General features: G+C 36.6%; 1 protein-coding gene across 12 annotated transcripts in view; it reads left to right on the top strand.

Annotated features, from left to right (window-relative positions):
- The window catches only part of LOC121865492, a 61,460-nt gene extending 44,224 nt beyond the window's left edge, over positions 1-17,236 (top strand). For 10 of the 12 annotated variants that reach the window (XM_042364997.1, XM_042364990.1, XM_042364991.1 and 7 more), the window contains 5 exons: positions 3,979-4,110; positions 4,663-4,819; positions 4,951-5,417; positions 5,754-5,885; positions 14,494-17,236. In XM_042364997.1, the coding sequence (XP_042220931.1) occupies positions 3,979-4,110; positions 4,663-4,819; positions 4,951-5,417; positions 5,754-5,885; positions 14,494-14,856 (1,251 nt within the window). In that variant the 3' untranslated portion in view covers positions 14,857-17,236. Of the gene's footprint in view, positions 1-3,978; positions 4,111-4,662; positions 4,820-4,950; positions 5,418-5,753; positions 5,886-14,187; positions 14,254-14,493 lie in introns of all 12 variants that reach the window. The other 2 variants (XM_042364995.1, XM_042364996.1) reach the window with 2 other exon arrangements.
- Positions 17,237-18,522: the final 1,286 nt, after the last annotated feature.

Below are 18,522 nucleotides of genomic sequence, written 5' to 3' on the forward strand. Positions count from 1 at the left end.
CCAATATTCAGGTGTCCCTCACTGGTACCCAGGGTTATGTTAATATGTTGTTCAGGTTTATGGTGCTGTACTGTGACAAGTTATGGCATTTCTTTCTCAGGTTTTTATTTATTTTATATTTTTTTTAATGCTGTTATTTTTTAAATTAATTGCATGAAGTTTGTATTAATGAAAAAAAATCCTGTGAAGATTCTTTTAATTGATTTAAATCACATCTCGGCAATATTGTCATCATTAATGATTTACAGCAATTTTCCACACTTGCGTGGGTTAGTCACGGTTACCTGATGTGAGCTCTCCATGCTGCATAGTCTCTTGCAGTCTCTCCTGTCAGGATCATAACTCTAACATAATTTCTTATAACCTCTCCTCATGTCATTCTTGGCCTATCCCAGGCTCTGCTCCCCTCCTTATATAGGCTCATGCACTTATTGATTCAATTGGTCTTATTCATTCCCTCACATGTCTTCACCATCGACTTATTATCTACTGTACTTGGTTTGTGGATCAAATTTCTGCCAGTTTGATTAATAAAGATTGAGTGACAAAGTACAAGATCTTAACGTTTTGTTGATAGTTTTTGTTCTTCCTGTCAAGTTACAAAGTTAAAAGAGCGATTATAAAATTTGACAAAATGCTTACTGTGACATTTCAAATACTGTATATTTTCCCATGCTACAATAGGATAGTTTTAATTTAATGTTAAGCAGTTTATTGCATCAGTTGTGGCCAGCCGGGAAGGAATTTTGCATATCATCTCTACACTATAGAAAGCTGAATTCCTTTCTCTTGTGAGCATTTGATTCATATTTATAACTATAAACTTTGTCCTTAAAGACTGTTTAGTGTACAGTAGATATGGCATTATTTGTCCCTAGACCCTCTAATATACTAGTGCTGAGTGAGCTAAATATTTCTTTGTTATGTACAGTTATATCATCTTGGCTACAACCTTTCCGTGCACATTAGGTACTGGTACTTGTCCTGTCTATATCACCAGTCGTTTGTAGTCTAATAGCAACAATTTAAAACTGGTTACCTGTAGATTCATTATAAAGTCATCATCATCATTTATTATCATCAATAGCATCATCATTATTCATCACCATTTTGCAGCCTACCTCTAGGTTCATTTTACAGTTCTCATAATCAATCATCATAATTCATCACTATATTACAACCATTTCCCATGCTTGTTTATTTGAACACATTAATAACAGTGAAAGATAGAAGGGTAGGAGGGTATTTATTGGTGGCCACATCACTGATACCAGCACAGTCACCTTGATCCCAGCTCACCAGTTAATCCTTGTTCCTGAAGATTTCATGCATCTTCTCTGGGAAATTTATTGTTGTTATTTAATTGTATAATTTCTTCAAGTTTAATCCCTTCATTATAGGGACAGGCGATTTTATTCAGCAACAGAGGGAATCCCATACACGAGGGGTTAAAGTTAGTAACAACTCAAGTCACCCTATGTATTCTGTGTATGGTGTTACATGTGTATATTAAATTGGCCAACACACAAAGATAAATTAAGAAGTGCCTCAGTGGCTGAAACATTAGTCCTGTTTAGGTGAAGGTTGAGTGGAGAAAGACATGGAGTATAATTTCTTGATTAGGTTTGACAGAGTGAGAGGAAATATGTCTTACCAATTTATAGTTGCTTAGAATGGAAGGGTTTACTGATATTTTGTTGGCCAATACAAGCATGATTGTTCTGACTAAATTCATAGATCTAGAACATAGTTTATAATTGTTTAACAAATATGAAGGTTTGTAAGGTGTGACCCAGCCAAGGTCATAGAATATGAAGATTTTGTAGGTACCTGTACTGTACCTGATCACATTTGAAGGTTTTCTTGGGAAGGTGCCAGGGAAGCAGACAGGCTTGCCACATACAGTATCATATCTCAGGATTTGAATGTAATCTTTCTACACCTTATCAGAAACCTTCAACACACCACAGCAGGCTCATCCTCTGTGATATATTATATATGCGATTATACAGTACTGTACTGTATTTAAATTAATACACACTTGGGAAATCAATAATTTTTAATTTTTCTGGTATTCTTTTATATAATCAAGCATGAAACTGTAAGGTACTGAAAGACAAAGATGAAGTCTAAAGGTCAATTCACATTTACTGTCATGGATCGTCAAATTCCGTAAAAAAAATTTTTACTGTCGGTATTTCAATGGAGCTGCTCACACTAATGGAAACATCAATGTTTCATCACATCACGTCTCTGTTGTATTGTATTCTGTCTCGGTTTCTCTGGAAGAATAGTTTGACACGACATGTCAGAGCTGTACCGTTACTGATACTGTAGTGTGAACTAAGAACCATACCACAGCTGAGGGCAGGAGCAGATGCTTTCATATTCCAGCATCATGGATGAAAATTTAAAATTGAACTGGTTAGGAACTCCTGAAGAACTACAGTATATGATATGACGAGTGACAATATACTGAAGGATAAAATATGGAAATTGATAAAAGAACTGCACAAAGCAGTTAGGAAATCTAGCCTTTATTAGCACATTATAAGAATTATATAGCCTTTACAACTTACAGGACCAGAAAATAGTCATGAAATCAAGAGATCCATTTAAACACCAGCTAGGTCCTTGTTTTGATGAAATATTTGGTGGAAAGTGAAGGAAAGAAAGAAAGAACAAAAGCCTGCTGACCCTTCTCGTGTCATCAAAGTAGTCGGAGATAGTAATGTTTATTCAGTGAAATTGTCATAAAGGTTTACAATTGGAGAGGCATATATATAAACTATGTAGTTATACAGATCTGTATGAATACTACTGTATTGACAATGTAGGTACTGTAAAGGGTGCATGTAGGCCATGGGAGTAAACAGTTTCCTGTGTGCCTAGATAGTGTAGGTAAATGACAATGGTAAATGATAGGCATTTAACCAGGAGGGTTATATGCACACATCAGCAGAAAGGTGACAACTGCACAATTTTCAGACTGTAATATCCCTGTGAAATATAAAACTGTAGCTATCGAGTACTGAATATAGAAATGCTGTATGATAGTCTTAAAATTTAACATGATCAGGATAACAGTAAAGTAGATAAGATAGTTTGGTATGAGGTTTTCAGATTTTGTGAAGAGGATTGATGCCTCATTAAATTTTGGCTAATCATAGGCAAGAGGGTAATAGTGATGTTATTCTTACTAATACAGAGAACTTATGTGATAGGGAGTTATTCAGGACTATTGTAGTGTTAGGATTTATTTTAGAATATTATAAAATGAACATTTATTTCAGTCATATATTGTACCATAGTTTCATCAGGCACTGTGTGTGGTATGACATGATATAGTTTTCTAGTTTTGGAAATAACTGCTTAAATGAACAGGAAATACCATATCTACAACAGAAAAATTATTGCAGCTCTTCAAATAAGATATGACTAACAGTGAGGTGGGTTTTGGGCGAGTGTCTTGTGATTGCTTTGCTGTTTATATTTTTCTTGCTGGTGTTATCAGCTAGAAGATAACACCACTGGTCTCTGTTACCTCTTTCACTATCCACTTTGAATTCCTTGGCAGTTTGACATGCTTGTACTGAAGTTATCATCCCACATTTGCTCTTACTTCACCATCTCATAATACCACTCCCACCATCAATAGGGAGCATTAATTTTTTGTCTTTTTTTGTGTGTCCAGATAGTGTTACTCATAGGCAAAGGTGTGTATTTTATAGGCATTTTTCTAGTTATTCTCGTCTTTTTTTTGCCATCTTCAGTGAATATTTCAACGTGGCTTTCAGTTTTTCATCATGTCAATAATATTACAGTAGAGTGATGCTGACTGCTCAACACTTGTCATATATTCTTTACTTCTTCTGTTGAATGCACAGTACGTATAATATGTAGTGTGTATTATTTAAAACATGGTGGTGCATCAGACATGAGGCCTCTCATTAATTTGACAAAATGAAACCAAAACAGATACACATCATTGGAGGTGGACTACAGAACACAAACAAAAGTAACAGTGAGGCAACGTTGCACTGTTTACGGAAAGCAGAGGTGGAGTCCTCCCGTCCTAGTGACTGGAAGGACGAGCTTCGTGACATTCAGGTACTGTACCTGAATAAATCTGTCCACTTTGATGTTATTTTACATAGTGACTTATGCCCTTCTCTGTATGAAGGTCATAATGGTATGAACTGCATCATAGATATTCCACTGGAGTTTATTAGTAGGAATCAAAAAATATTTTCCTTTGTGCAGGAGTAAAATTTTTTAGACTTCACTGACATTCCTAAATTACCTGATTGCATTTAGAAGGTGTATGAATTACTTTTATTGTTTCAAGTTTTTGCTGCTAGTTTGGTTAGTTAGATTAAACAAAATGATTACAGTATTTAATTCAATCTAGAGCAGTGACAATCTTTAGCCTTATACTGTACATTTCTGTGTGTCCTGATACTAATAACCTCTTTAAGTGCTGTATATATTTACATTGACACTTGGAGCTTTACAGTGAATCAATAAGGCAAATAAGTTTCAAAAGTAACCTCAGTTAATTGTATTATAAACAACTGTTAGAATAAATGACACAAATCACACGTATCATTTTGTCTGTCCAGTAAAATACACTTGTAGTAAATGGTATGGTTACACCTGCAGGCTGCCCACGTGGAACAAGAGGTTGCTAAATTCCAACAAACTATTGACGAGACTCAACGGAGGTGGGAGGAAAACTATGCCCGAGTTGTTCCCAGAAGTACCCACACTAATGGACAGTCTGACAGTTCCACGGAAGTCCTCCACAATCCACGTGTTGGTGTGTTGTCTCTTATTTACCGTAAGAGTTTTCGCTTAGGCTGAAGATATTATCAATGGGTTTACACATAATCTTTTTTTGTATAAAACATTGACACAAACCATACATTTAACCTTTTTATTCTGTAATAGATGCATACCTGGTACCTCCTCGACATGACCTCTGGAGGACAGTGAGTGAGGACACTATTGCAGCACAGCCAAGAGACAGAACTGTGCTGCAGCCCTTTTTAAGACATACCAGCGTTGATAACCTCCAGCCCTCAACCAAAGTCTCCAATCTACGTAACCTGGGGTCACTTCCTCAGCAGAATATGAACAGTATGAATTCTGTGAGCAGTATGAGCAATATTAACATTAACAGTGTAACTGGTCTGGGTAAGAGTGCCAACTACCAGCACCAAACACACTATAACAGGTCTATGGAGAGTATGAGCACGTATAGTGATGGTGAGAGCCAAGGTGAGGGGATCGACAGTGATGCTTCAACACGCACGCCTGATGAAATGCCAGTGTTACCGTCTGTCAGGAAATTAGCCTGCAAGTTTGACCAAGCTAGCCAAGAGAGAGTTAATGATTTAGACAAACGTGGAAAGGATGTAAGCATTTTGAATTTTTTCATCATAGTAATTGTTGATGTGTTTAACCCTTAAGTGGTGGCCATAATTTTGGAAGGTTCATGTTCATTGTCTGACATTTTTGTGCAAAAGGGGAGGGGGTAGGGAATCCATATCTGCCAGTTAAGGGTTTAGCATTATTACAGTACAACATAAATATGAATTACTGTATTTACTTTAGTCAAAGTGATATAGCCATAAGAATATAAAATATTTGAAATATTTATGTATTCATTAACTTATTATTTTGCATCATTGACTGAATTTATATGCCTGTACTATTTTGGTTCAAAGAATTAATCTGTATTTTATAAACAGAATGCTCTTTCATACTATGGGAAGAAAAACATCCTCCTGATTGAGAAGTCAACATTCTCTGACCAGCCATACACTCGTAGCTTCACAAACAACCTTAATAAGCGAACAGAGAAGCCGTACATTGTTAAAGAGGTAAGACCTTTGCCTGGTGGGGAAGATTCCCATCCTGCCACAGTGACTGATACATATGATAGTGATATAGACAGTTCTGATTTTGATGACCAGGCAACAGTAACCAGCCTTAGCCTACCACCCACACCTGCCTCACTTAATGATAAACACAGCTTCAGTACCCCCAGCCTCATAGACACTGACTCTTGCTATTCAGTGGACGATAGGGACCTAGATCAGACTACTTCATGTGACCAGTTCGGTAATAAAATTATTTTTGGAGTAACTCTTCGTAGGACAAACACAAGTCCAACTAACAGTGCTGACAGTAGAAAGCATGCATCAGTTTCCTGCATATCTTCTGTTGAGGGACAGATTAACTACAGGAACAGACGCTTATCAAGTACAAGCACAGTTGATCTAGAGAGAGAAGTAACACCATCCGATAGTGATTCAGATGCACCTAATGCTCTCAGACAATCAACTATAATAAAATTACATCATGGGAGCAATTTAGATCTATCTCATCAAGATTCCAATAATCTAAGACATCAAAAAAAATACTACAGCTCATTAGATTTGTCTTCAGTTTCAAAGTCAACTGAAACAAAGGCATCTGAAGCTTCCCTTGAGACAAACAAAGCTAGAGCCATTAAGCAAACTGTATTAAGCAATTGGCCGTTGAACAGACAGATAAGTTTGCCAAACGTTTATACACTATCTGGCCCTGCATTTGTGCCAAAAGGTAGAAGAAGGATGTGTGATTTTTTGAACAGTTATTCTGGCCATAAATCATTACACGAGATGAATCCAATTGATGAAAAAATTGAGGAAGATTTAAGAAACCAAAAGCATAATGATAAACACAAGCAACAAAGATATTCAGTTCCAGTCCAACCAAAAGAATCACTTAATAAGAAATCTACTTTTAAGAAATCAAAGAGTGAAGGGTCATTAAAAGCCCCAAATAAGGATACAACTGATAGTTCCTTATTACAAGATAACACTTGTAGAGACACCCAAGTCTGGCAGATGGGGGCAAGAAACAAATCTGGGTCAACAATAAATGATGTGTCGTCTAAATTGCCAAAGCACGCAAAGACTGTTAGCGATTCAGCAACAACAGAAAATTCTTTGCAAACATCAAGAAATAATCTCACACCATCATCATTCACTAACGATCTAGTGACATCACCAGTTAATGACAGTCAGGAGGTGGTGTTGAACAGTGAAGATGAAGAGCTTCCTTATGCCTCACTTAATCTGTTACCCCAGACTTTCAGTACTAATGTTGCAGATGATGATGCTTCCTCACACACGTCTGATGGCACATACACAGCTCCTGTGACCCAGACCATGGAAGGTGACCAGTTAAAGATAAAACTGAATGAAAATCATGTTTCCCTTTTTCAGTCAAATCTGGAGGAAGATTCCCAAACACCAACTGGATCAACTATTGAAATACCTGATTTCAGAGATCAACCTGTAAAGATTAATAAAGTTATTAAGAAGAAAAGTGCTAGTAACACGACAGGTGTGCATCCCTTACGAAAGCAGAGAAGTATTGGAGATTTGTTAAAGGAATATTCTAATTTGAAATCTTTAGATGAAAAATCAGCTTTCCGAAATGTAAAAGTTATCCCAAATGTAACAAAAACAGAATCAAACAAAACTATCATAACTATTTCAGACGATGAAATGAAGTTGCAGCCTAAGATACAGATAATTGCCAAGTCTAAGGACAGTACTTGGGTAACACCCCCTACCACATGGGCTGCAGTTAACACTAAACTCTCACCTGTCACCAGTAAACACAACAAAAGTTTGACGATTGTGAATTACAAAGAACCAGCAGAGCATTTAGAGGATGATAATTCAAAGGGAACAAATGATGGTAATGAAAATGTGAAAACTATGAAACCCATTGATAAAGAACCAACAGAGGATTTATGGGATGAAATTCAGACGGCAAGAAATATGTCTCCAAATAATAAAATCCCTGATAGCGCAGGCACAAGCACAGTGATCAGTGTTCCAGATACAGAAGCACTGCTGTCCAATGCCACACCAGTGTTTCATGCAAGCATTGTATATGTAGGAAATGATGTCAAGGATAATCATGATGATTCTTCCAGAAGCAATATCTATGACAAAGTCTCTTCCATTAATAAGGATATTAATGGTAACATGAATATTGTCAATGCACCAATAAAACAGTCTTCTCCAGAATGTAGTCTTGGTGATATAACAGTGAATGGCTTGAGGGCAGAGACTAAAATAACTTCACCATCCATACAGTCTGAATTTGTTAGAGGTCCAGGTTCACCGATCACTGATACATCTTGTACTTCGCCAGAATTAGAGCAAAAGGATGTTCATATTGTCAAGGAAGATAGTAATGAAATGCCAAACACCAAAGGACCCCATGTAACCGTGATACCTGTTACAGAAGCACCTGACAACCCCTCACCTTCCCATAAGCATAATGTTACCTCTTCATCACCTGGAAATTCTAGTGATGAAGATATTCCATTTGATGACCCAATTGCCCTTACCAGGATGATTGTCAGCAGTTCTCGTGCAGGCAGCAGTAACAAGCAAAGAGCAGCGAAGAGACAAAATATCAAGAAAGCAACAGTTCCACTTAATTCTCCATTTTCCCCATTAAGACAAAAAGCTAAACACCCAGTAAATGTTACTAAGACATCAATCATTGAGGTTGGCCCAATAAAGAAGCAACTTGGTCCCAGAGATTCATATGATGAGGGTGTACATTCTCAGTTCAGTGATATGGAAATGGCTCCTTCAGCCACTTCCTTGGAGTCAAAATCAACTAGTAGCCTGGACATCGTTGGCGAGGAGGGACGCGAACCCATGGTATAGTGCAACTAATCTGCACAAGTGCATGAATCAAAAGGGTTCACAGAATGAGGTATTATTCTGGATCATTTCATTGTGGTGTGTTCTCCTTTGGCTAGTTTCTCTCAGACATCAGATATAATATTTTTAGTATCATAAGAGATAATTGTGGTACTGCATACAGTATATCTGGACATACTTGGTCTGGCTCATTTATGTACAGTACAAAAATTTACAGTTACTACAATATAGATTTTTTAACTAATGATCTAAGATCTTACATGATACTGTACTGTATAATAAAAAAAAACTTAGTACGGTAGTTGTTGACAGCAGTACCGAATCAATCTCCTGTAGAGAAAAAGCAGTTTTTTTCTAAAAACCAGTTTTTGTGATATAGTCCATAATGCAATGTCTAGCTTTATACCTAGGTATGTAAATGCCTAGCATTAACTCGCCAGGCCAACATACAGGCAATTAAAACATCAAATAATTACTTAAATACGTAATATTAGGAGGACACGTCACTACCTGGCATTTAATTGCAATTCTCAAAAACCCTCCCACACCCAAGTTACCCTACATCCTTGATAATTACATGTAGTATGTTGGTCCACTTGGGTCATGGGTGAACCTACTACTACTGAATTCACATCTTTGTATGTAGTGTATGAGCTGAGCTCTCCATTCCTTGCAGCTCCTCACTCAACACTAGTTCCCCAGGGACCGTTCCATGGTCTCCTCTGTTATCTAGCAGTCCAGACAACTGTCCTTCATCCTCCGGTTGCACATCACTCATCTAAACTAGGAGGAACACTATGCATCACATTGTATCATCATAATAATACAAGGGAGATAACATTTTCTCTCAAACATAATCAATATGACTCGTAACTGTGATATTTTAGTAAGTTATTTAATTTAATATCTCTTATTGTTATTTAAGTCACCAGTGTGACAATCATACACAACTAACTCACTGTATCATACACTTCTCCCTTCTCTTATCTCAATTATCCCTCAGCTCAGTGAACTTTGTTTCTTAATCAAGCTAACTTCATTTTAGAGCACTTATATTTTGAGGGATCACCAAGTTCTCTATTTGCTGCCAATCAGGGTGCACAGACGTCACCGCTTCAACTAATCATGCTTGAGCGATGATGCCTGAGTGAGCATCAAGTCACCCGGAAGGGTTGACAGTGCTGAGCTGCTACCATAGCGCTCCATTATCTAACATCTTTCACCATTACTCTAGCAAGATGTATTGGGCTGAGGATACTAGGTTCATCCCAACATAACTCTAGATTGCTAGTGAGACCGGAAGGTCAACGTCCGGAAGGATCACTAAGACTAGCAGCCTCGCTAAAGTTCGCCTGGAAAGGCTGAACCCACTACTGAGGACATGAATAAAATAGAGCTATGAAGAGAAAAACTTAACTCTGGCCTGAATGCTAAGAGTACAACATAACTCTAGATTGCTAGTAAGACGGAAGGTCAGCGTCCGGAAGGATCACTAAGACTAGCAGCCTCAGTAAAGTTCGCCTGGATAGGCTAAACCCGCTTCTGAAGACATTAATAAAATAGAGCTATGAAGACTTAACTTTAGCCTGCATGCTGAGAGTAATCAGAAAGCCCAGGGCAGAAGCACGAAAAGTTTCTTGAACGAACATGAGAAGAGGGAGAGGGATGGCCACATATATCATGGTATTCATTATTTGCACATGTATAATTGGGACAAAGAATTATTTTTTTTTATACAGTATACAGTATATATCTATATACAGGTATATATTTTTCAGTGAAATTGAGCCCGAAGAGCATAAAATAACATCATTCACTAAGTGTCTTGAAAGCAGAGGAAATTAGTCACTAAAGATCGACTGTCTTCCTAGAGATAGAAGACGAGCCCTGGTCGCCATGCTTGACCAGACCGTATAAAAAATTGCCCCAAACACAATATAATCAAAATAAAAGTCACTCGATTTTCTCACCGTGCTATGATGTATAAATACCAAAAATAAAATCCTCGTGGCACATAATACTTCAGCTATTACAACACAAATTAGCGGAGCTTTCCTTGCACGTATTTACAGCTGATTCACCAGGCAAGAAGATGACGGTAGCAATGCGTGTGATGGAGGGTGTGGGGGGGGTGAGAATTTTAATTAAATGCCAGGTAGTGACGTGTCTTCCTAATATTACGTATTTAAGTAATTATTAGATGTTTTAATTGCCTGTATGTTGGCCTGGCGAGTTAATGCTAGGCATTTACATATCTAGGTATAAAGCTAGACGTTGCAGTCTGGAATGAACAAAAAAAATATTGCCATGTTACTTTAAAAAACAAAGATTCAAGGTTAAATTCATTTTGTGATAAGTAACCATTCCATTTACCTAACTGCTTGTCGTAACACTTAACATCTCACTCTCCAAGTTTTAGAATGTACAGTATATTGGCTTTGTAAATATGGTCTTTCACAAATTCCAAATATAATTGTATGACCTGCTTAATAGTAAAAGCAAAAAATTTAGATGTCTGAAAGAATGCTATCAGTTCGAACATTGTTCATTGATTACAGCCAAAGGTATTTGTTCAAAATATTGCTATATCCTGTTGGGAAGTGACTTTGTATGGAGGCTTTCTTATGTGATGTCTTGGTGCAGACCCTGGCCGTACACTCAGTTTGGGATCTCCGTGATTGGTGTTGGTCCTAAGTTTGGGATTATTTTTGATGAACTGTCTGTAACTGACTGGCTATTGAAAAAAAATATATACAGTACATCTGTTTAATGTTAACTACATCTGACATGACTCCTTTTCTAGTCTATGAAATCCTGACAGAACTCTACCCTTGGTGTTGTCTCAGGCAGTTGTGTGCTAGTGGACTCTGAATCTTCTATGTGACTGTAGCATGATATTGATTCTTTGACATAAATTTAATAAGAGTAATATTTTTTAGCTTTTATAAAATTCCTCATTAGAGTTACAAGCACATGGAAGAGCAGTCCAAGATGTCCACACACCTCTCGTGACAACTTAGCATACTAGTCTTTTAACCACACCAAGAGACTTTGGCATTGTGACTTGTACCTGTCTTGTGACATGTTCCTTCCTGTACTCTGTCTCTCTTAAAGGTGTACTGTGACATGCTGAAATCTGTTTGACCTTTGCAAGTGACCTCCTCTCTTTATTACTTGGGTTTATTTGACACGTTTACCTCACATGACTAGTGACTGAACGTGTACTGTACAACTTGGTGACTGACTTCATGTGGTTCATCTATGATATCTATTTCATTCTTTTTTAATTTGTAGTATATACAGTATAAGGGAAATTGTCATTGTAATTTATAACTATGATAATTTCTACTTTTGTCCACTTACACACAGTAATGAGTATGTTTTGCTTTTCATGTTTTGATACCAGGTAAGGAATAACTTATTTAGCTTTCTTTGCTTATGTTCATTACCATATATTTTAATTATATACCTTGTCATTTACCATTCTCCGCTCTCTGATCTACTTTCCCTTTAGTTTAGCTCATGAAGGGAACCTTTACTTTTTTCTACTCTAAATTTCATAGTTTAAACAAAAGCAAACCCTTCATTTACTACATCACCATACCAATATACAAATGTCTACAGCAAATTCTTCAAGAAGTTTTAGTGTTTATAATGAAGGTAACTTGTAAGCAGCTTGTTGACAGGATAATACTACTTACTGTACCTGCATCTTAATATGCATACAGTATAGGAAAGAGAATTACAATGCAATACAGTATAGAGTGACATGAGGTAATGTACTTTATACGTCTGCTCATAGACTAATATTATTGGTAAGAGGTAATTTTGCTTCCACTCGAGGAATTAATATACTTTTACCTTAGTATAATGGATTATTCCACATTGAATTAAAGTATACTACACCTATCACTTTTTATGCATTTAGTTAAAAGTTACTGCTAAATAAGTACTGTAAACTCAAAATGATCCCACACTGTGTAAACTTCGTCTTCACTCTCTTTAGATAAGTACTGTACAGTAATATCTTCGATAGCTGGAATCCCCTTTTAACCAGAACTCTCCGTTAGCCGGAATCCCTTTTAACCGGAACTCTCCGATAGCCGGAATTTAAATTTTCTTGGAAAATTTTTCCCCAAACCGGAATTTTTAGGAAATTTCTGGCTTTGGGAAAAATTTTCCCGGGGGGCCCATTGTTGGGAAAATTCCAGGAAAATTTTCTCGGTACTGGTACCTGGAAAATTCCTGATATAGGGGATTTTTATTTTGGGTTTGGGGGATGAAAATCAGGAGCATTTTCCAGAAATTTTGAGAAAAATTTTCCAGTACCCAGAAAATTCTGTGGATGGGGGATTTTTTCCGGCTTTGAGAGATGAAATAATGCGTTATTCTGGAAAATTCTGAGGAAATTCTGGGAATGGCGGATTTCGCTCCAGGTTCAAGAGATTATGTAATGCACAACTTCTGGAACTTCCGAGAAAATTTTCCGGTTACCCCGAAAATTCCAGAAAATTCGGGGGATGAGGGATTTTTTCCCGGCTTTGAAAGAGTCATCTTGTTACCGGTACCCAGAAATCTCTCATTCCCGTAAGTGCTCTGCACCAATTGTTCCAGCTAATGGAGATATCACTGTACTTGCTTGGGCTGAGGCTTCGAGGCGGTGTAGTAGGTTATTCGGAAGGATAATTTTTCATTGTCATCACTTGATCCTCAAAATGTTCTGCAGTAAAACAAAGCGTAGTGTAGGTAAGAACAGGAATGAGATCAAAAGATTAGCTGAATTATGAAAGGAGTGAATGACAAAGTAAATAATGGGTTGGTACATATGGAGATGCCATGGACATGTGAAAAGAATGACAAAGTAATTTTCTTATAAGTATGTGAAAATCAAGAATGTGACATACGGTAAAGTGTAAAGACAATGAAAAAACATGTCTAAGGAACCTTTAATATTTGGAGAAGCCTCCTTGGAAATGGTACTATGTGTGAGCCATCCTATATGGTGGAAGAACACAAGTACAGGTACTCCTCGACTTACGACGGGTTAGGGACCGACATCCAGGTCGCAAGTCGAAATGGTCGTAAGTCGGAAATGCTTAAATAACACAGAAAATCGAAAATTTGGGTCTCTTTTTCTTCTCAGCACCACAAAACACTCACTTTTAAGCTTGCCAGCCATTTTAAAGTGAATTACAGATGAAAATTTTGTCTGTGTACTGACTTTGGGACTCAAAAATACATAATTTGACCACATTTTGGTACAACTGAGGCGGTTGTAAGTGCGGGTGGACGTAAGTCGAGTCGGTCGTAAGTCGGGGAGTATCTGTATAGTATAGCATAGTATATAGGTAGGCAAGACATTTTACCGGGATACACATGCTGTGACTTTTTCCTTTATTATTCTTCTCTGCATTTAGATGTGGTATGTCTTTCTCTTTTCAAGCAGCTTTTGTTTATAAATAATGGGAGATGGTGTAAGAAGAAATTTTCTATGGATATGTAAAGCTGTGTAGGTTTTAACTTGTCTTTGTTCATGAAAGTGTAGTAAATTTAGCCTTGCTGTTGATTATCTAACAATATTTGTAATCTGTGCTGTCAAATATTTTAACTTTAACATATCTCAATTGCAGCTGTAAGAACGTTCAAACGAATGATAAACATTGCTTTTAAATATTTACACAAATTAGAGTACTTTTTTGTATAATGTCCCACAACACTTCAAGAAATAATGCATTCATTTATCCCACAGGTTCACAGCTTAACAGCTCGAAGTGTTCCTCGACAATTCCGTGAAGGTTTACGAAATTCTCACACAATTAGCCAGGACTTATCTTCCAAGCCACCCTCACACCACTCCTCCCACTCTCCAAGAAGAGATGCACCATCCCCAGAACACCTTGGCATTCCGTGGGGTCCAGCAGCAATTCCAATACGACCAACTCAAATTCACGGTGACACTAGCGATGATTCATCTGCCACTTCTGGATCACCGCGCCGTGTCCCCAGGAGGAGGAGTGGGGGACGCCGTGACCATCCTGGGTGGTACGCGCGTCCAGAGTGTGGCTCACTTACTGATCCAGCCACGCATGCTGCTGCTGATAGTTTCTGCTGAGGTGATCTGAAGTTTTTGTACTGTATTTTATGTGTGACATGGTAGTGAAAGTCTTAAAAGAAATTATCTTATGTGACTAAATATTAACAGAAAATGAGAATAACCTCATCCTAGTGTGATTATTGATGCCTTATTCAACATATCAAATGTTGCATTAAGGGTGACTAAGTTAAGTGTTACGTTAATAGTTACATACAGTAAGTGTAAACAAATGGGTATACTGTATTGTATAACAGAAGTACACAAGGAAGTTTCAGAAGCTTGAAAAGTTTCATAATTATCATGTGGGATACGATGGAATTTAAAGTATCTTGTTATTCACAAGACTTAAAAAGTGAGCAGAAAACAAGTCTGTCTCGTAAATGATGTGCACTGTACTTACAAGCTTCCAGACAATTATCTGAACTCCAAAATGGTTTGAAGAACTTCAGCACATTCACTTCATTTGTGATTTTAGTGACCTTTGGTATGAACATAAAGTGACTTACTACAATGTAATTTTAGTGATTTAATGTTACCTGTTATTCAGGTGATATTTGTACAGGTACATAGTATTGAAATAATAATGATACTCTAGTAATTTTACATTGTAGATTAAATACTGAGGACCAGAATTTTTTATGTATTATAGTGGACTGGTCACATAATGAATGTACGGTATTAAGATATTATTTACATTGTCTGCTGTACACACCATTGTAAATAAGCATAAGTCAGGAACAACATTTTTATTTTTTGTTTAAATCAGGATCACTGTGAATTTAATTCATAAGTCATCATTAAAAGTATTAGGAATTAAATACTATGTAAAAACTTGAGATAAATATCATTTCATATTATACATATATATATAATTTTTAAATTAGGTTCATAGCTACCGGCATTGCTTTTTATTATTGTTGGTAATATGGTACTGTACAGTATACTGTATTGTGATTGGTAGCTGTGATCAAACTAGTTTAATAGTAACACTGTTGAGGCAGCAGCTGTAGCAATGACCAGTCATGAATATTTTGTTTGAATCTGTTGTAGTAATAATTACTTTTCTCAAGGAAACTTGTGCTCCTGCATTATTGATTGTAACTGTACTGGTGCCTTTCACAACTTTGTGACTAACTGCCTTAAGTGTTTGTGATTTTTGTTGTACAATATATGGTGAGATTATTATTGTACCCAGATGAATTGTTACACTTGATTCTAGAGGCAAGGAATGTATTAGAAACTAAGTATCACCAAAAAACTTTCACCAGCTGATATTAACACAAGCACACAATAAACTTATGGGATTACTAAAAAACTGTGTAAAAGGATAGAAAATTTGTTACAGTAAACTAGGAAGGTAAAGCTGTACAGTAATTTTCATGTTTATATTGCTTTATACATTTTACAGATTCTTAGTCATATTGATGTATGCCCATTAACAGCAGTGGATTAATCAAAGAGAAAACTTCTGCCTATATCCTGTTGGTCTCCTTGTACCAAGCAGAATAGCATACAGGTATGTGAATTATCCTCCACAAAACTCTAGCTCAGAATGTCTTGGTAGGTTCCTTTATGAACTCATCCCTTATACAAGTACATGCCTTCCGCTTACTCAGTCCTGTTGTTGCTTATTATCAGTCAGTCAGGCACCTGAGGATTGGTCACCATGGCCTTCCACTCCTAATGTCTTTCAGTTATCTTTACCAGTCCATCCCAGTGTGTACCCTACATAAAATTTACAAACTCACTATGCAAACCCCAATACTCTTCTGATATTCATAATATGAGATTTGAAACGGCACATTGTAACTGTAAATATCAACTGAAGCAGTCACTCAGCCCAGAACAACAGTACTGTGTTTAGGGTTTTCCATCCACCTATAGAATCAAGTGATATTTGAACAAATTGTCGTGTTATTAACAATTATTAATTAAAAATGTGGATCAAGAAAATTTTAGGTATCACACTAAAATATATAGTACAGTATATGTACTTCTGTTTACCTCCCATTAACACAGATTTGGTTCCAATTGCTTATTAACCATGTGTCATAGAATTAATGTGTCTCTATACTAATTTCATGATTGAAACATGACTAATATAAACCATGAAATAAGAACATAGCATCTATGAATAACACACCTTTTACAAATATAACCAAGTGCAGTTTTTGGAAGAAATTGCTGTCAATAGATGGCCTAGGGATAAACTTTTTGTTTCAAATAATTAAAAGAAAATTTAGGTTTCAGTGCAAGCTTTTTACATTCTGGTTTAGCGTGCCATAATGAGACATCACATTTGGAATTATCTGTAAGTTCTAACTCTTAGTACAGTTCCTGTTAATCCATATACAAATGTGAATTTTCATTCATGAATCAAATATATGGGCCTTTTATACTGCTTTTTTATTACTCATAAAAATCATAACTTTCCATTGTAGGATATGTCCTACACATAATGCCCAGTTTCCACTCTGTAAAAGTGGATTGGTTAAAGGAATGGCATCTGGCCATAAAAATTCCTTCATATTAACCTGATTGCAACCAGGACAGTATGCCATCAGGTAATCATGGTTTACCCATGCAAGTATGGAAAATGGTTGTAAAATAGTAGTGCTGTATTATCTCCATTCACACCAACATCCATTTGCCAGGTCTCCCTTCTCTACTTATTTTCATCACTTTTAATCACATTCTGTATTAACCTTCTTGTGCACTTCTGAATTCAGTCACTAAATACATTTGTAACTGTAATAATGAACTTCCTACTACAGCAGTGTCATTTGGAAATAACATAGTAGTTGACCTTTCCTTTATTCACATTCCATATCACTTCTTGCCAAACTTGCTTCCTTCTTCATTACTGTATTGTACTTTGTTTTCAACACTTTTACTGCACCTAAACCATGGTGACATTACACATCCCTGACACAGCCTTACTTTCACCCAACCACTTTCCCTTTTCCTAACAATAACTATGTACAGCATTCACATTTATCCCATACAGTAATCATTCCATATCACATTTAAGATTTAGCAATTCATTGATTTACAGTACAGTATTTCAATATACAGGGCCCCTGTATTTCATTATTTATCCTGTAAATTCGTAACAACTTTTTTGGTTTTATTTGTATTTATTAAAAATTTCTATACACTATTACCTATCAACATAAATACAGCTGTACCAAAATTACTATTAGATTCCTTGGGTCTGAAAACATGGGTAAAGCCACAAAAGTCGAAGTTAACTGCAAGATGATATATATTTTAATGTGGTGTCATGGCCATTTTGAAAAATGGCTGCCAGCCACCAGCAGGCAGATATAAATTGCCTACAATCTATAAAATGACCCGCATGAGTCTTGGTATCAGTGTACAAAGTAAAAAAAAATGCACAATTTGGCTAAAAGTTGTACCTCATCCTCTGGACTATGGTAATTTTTAATGCATATACTAAATGGTATTACAGTATTATCTAAAATTATGTTTCCAGTACAGTGATCCCTCGGTTAACGAGCGCCTCGGTTAACAAGTTACCTTCCATAAGATTCTTAACTTCGGTTAACAAGCAATCCCTCGATTAACGAGTTTTTTACAAGCCGACCTCAACATGTTTTCGCTTGCATCTGGCAGTCCACCACCTGTACTATTAGTCCGCCAATACAGTAATCGGTTTTATGG

The sequence above is a fragment of the Homarus americanus genome, unplaced genomic scaffold (genome assembly GCF_018991925.1).
Source record: "Homarus americanus isolate GMGI-L3 unplaced genomic scaffold, GMGI_Hamer_2.0 scaffold25483, whole genome shotgun sequence".
Lineage (NCBI taxonomy): Eukaryota > Metazoa > Arthropoda > Malacostraca > Decapoda > Nephropidae > Homarus > Homarus americanus.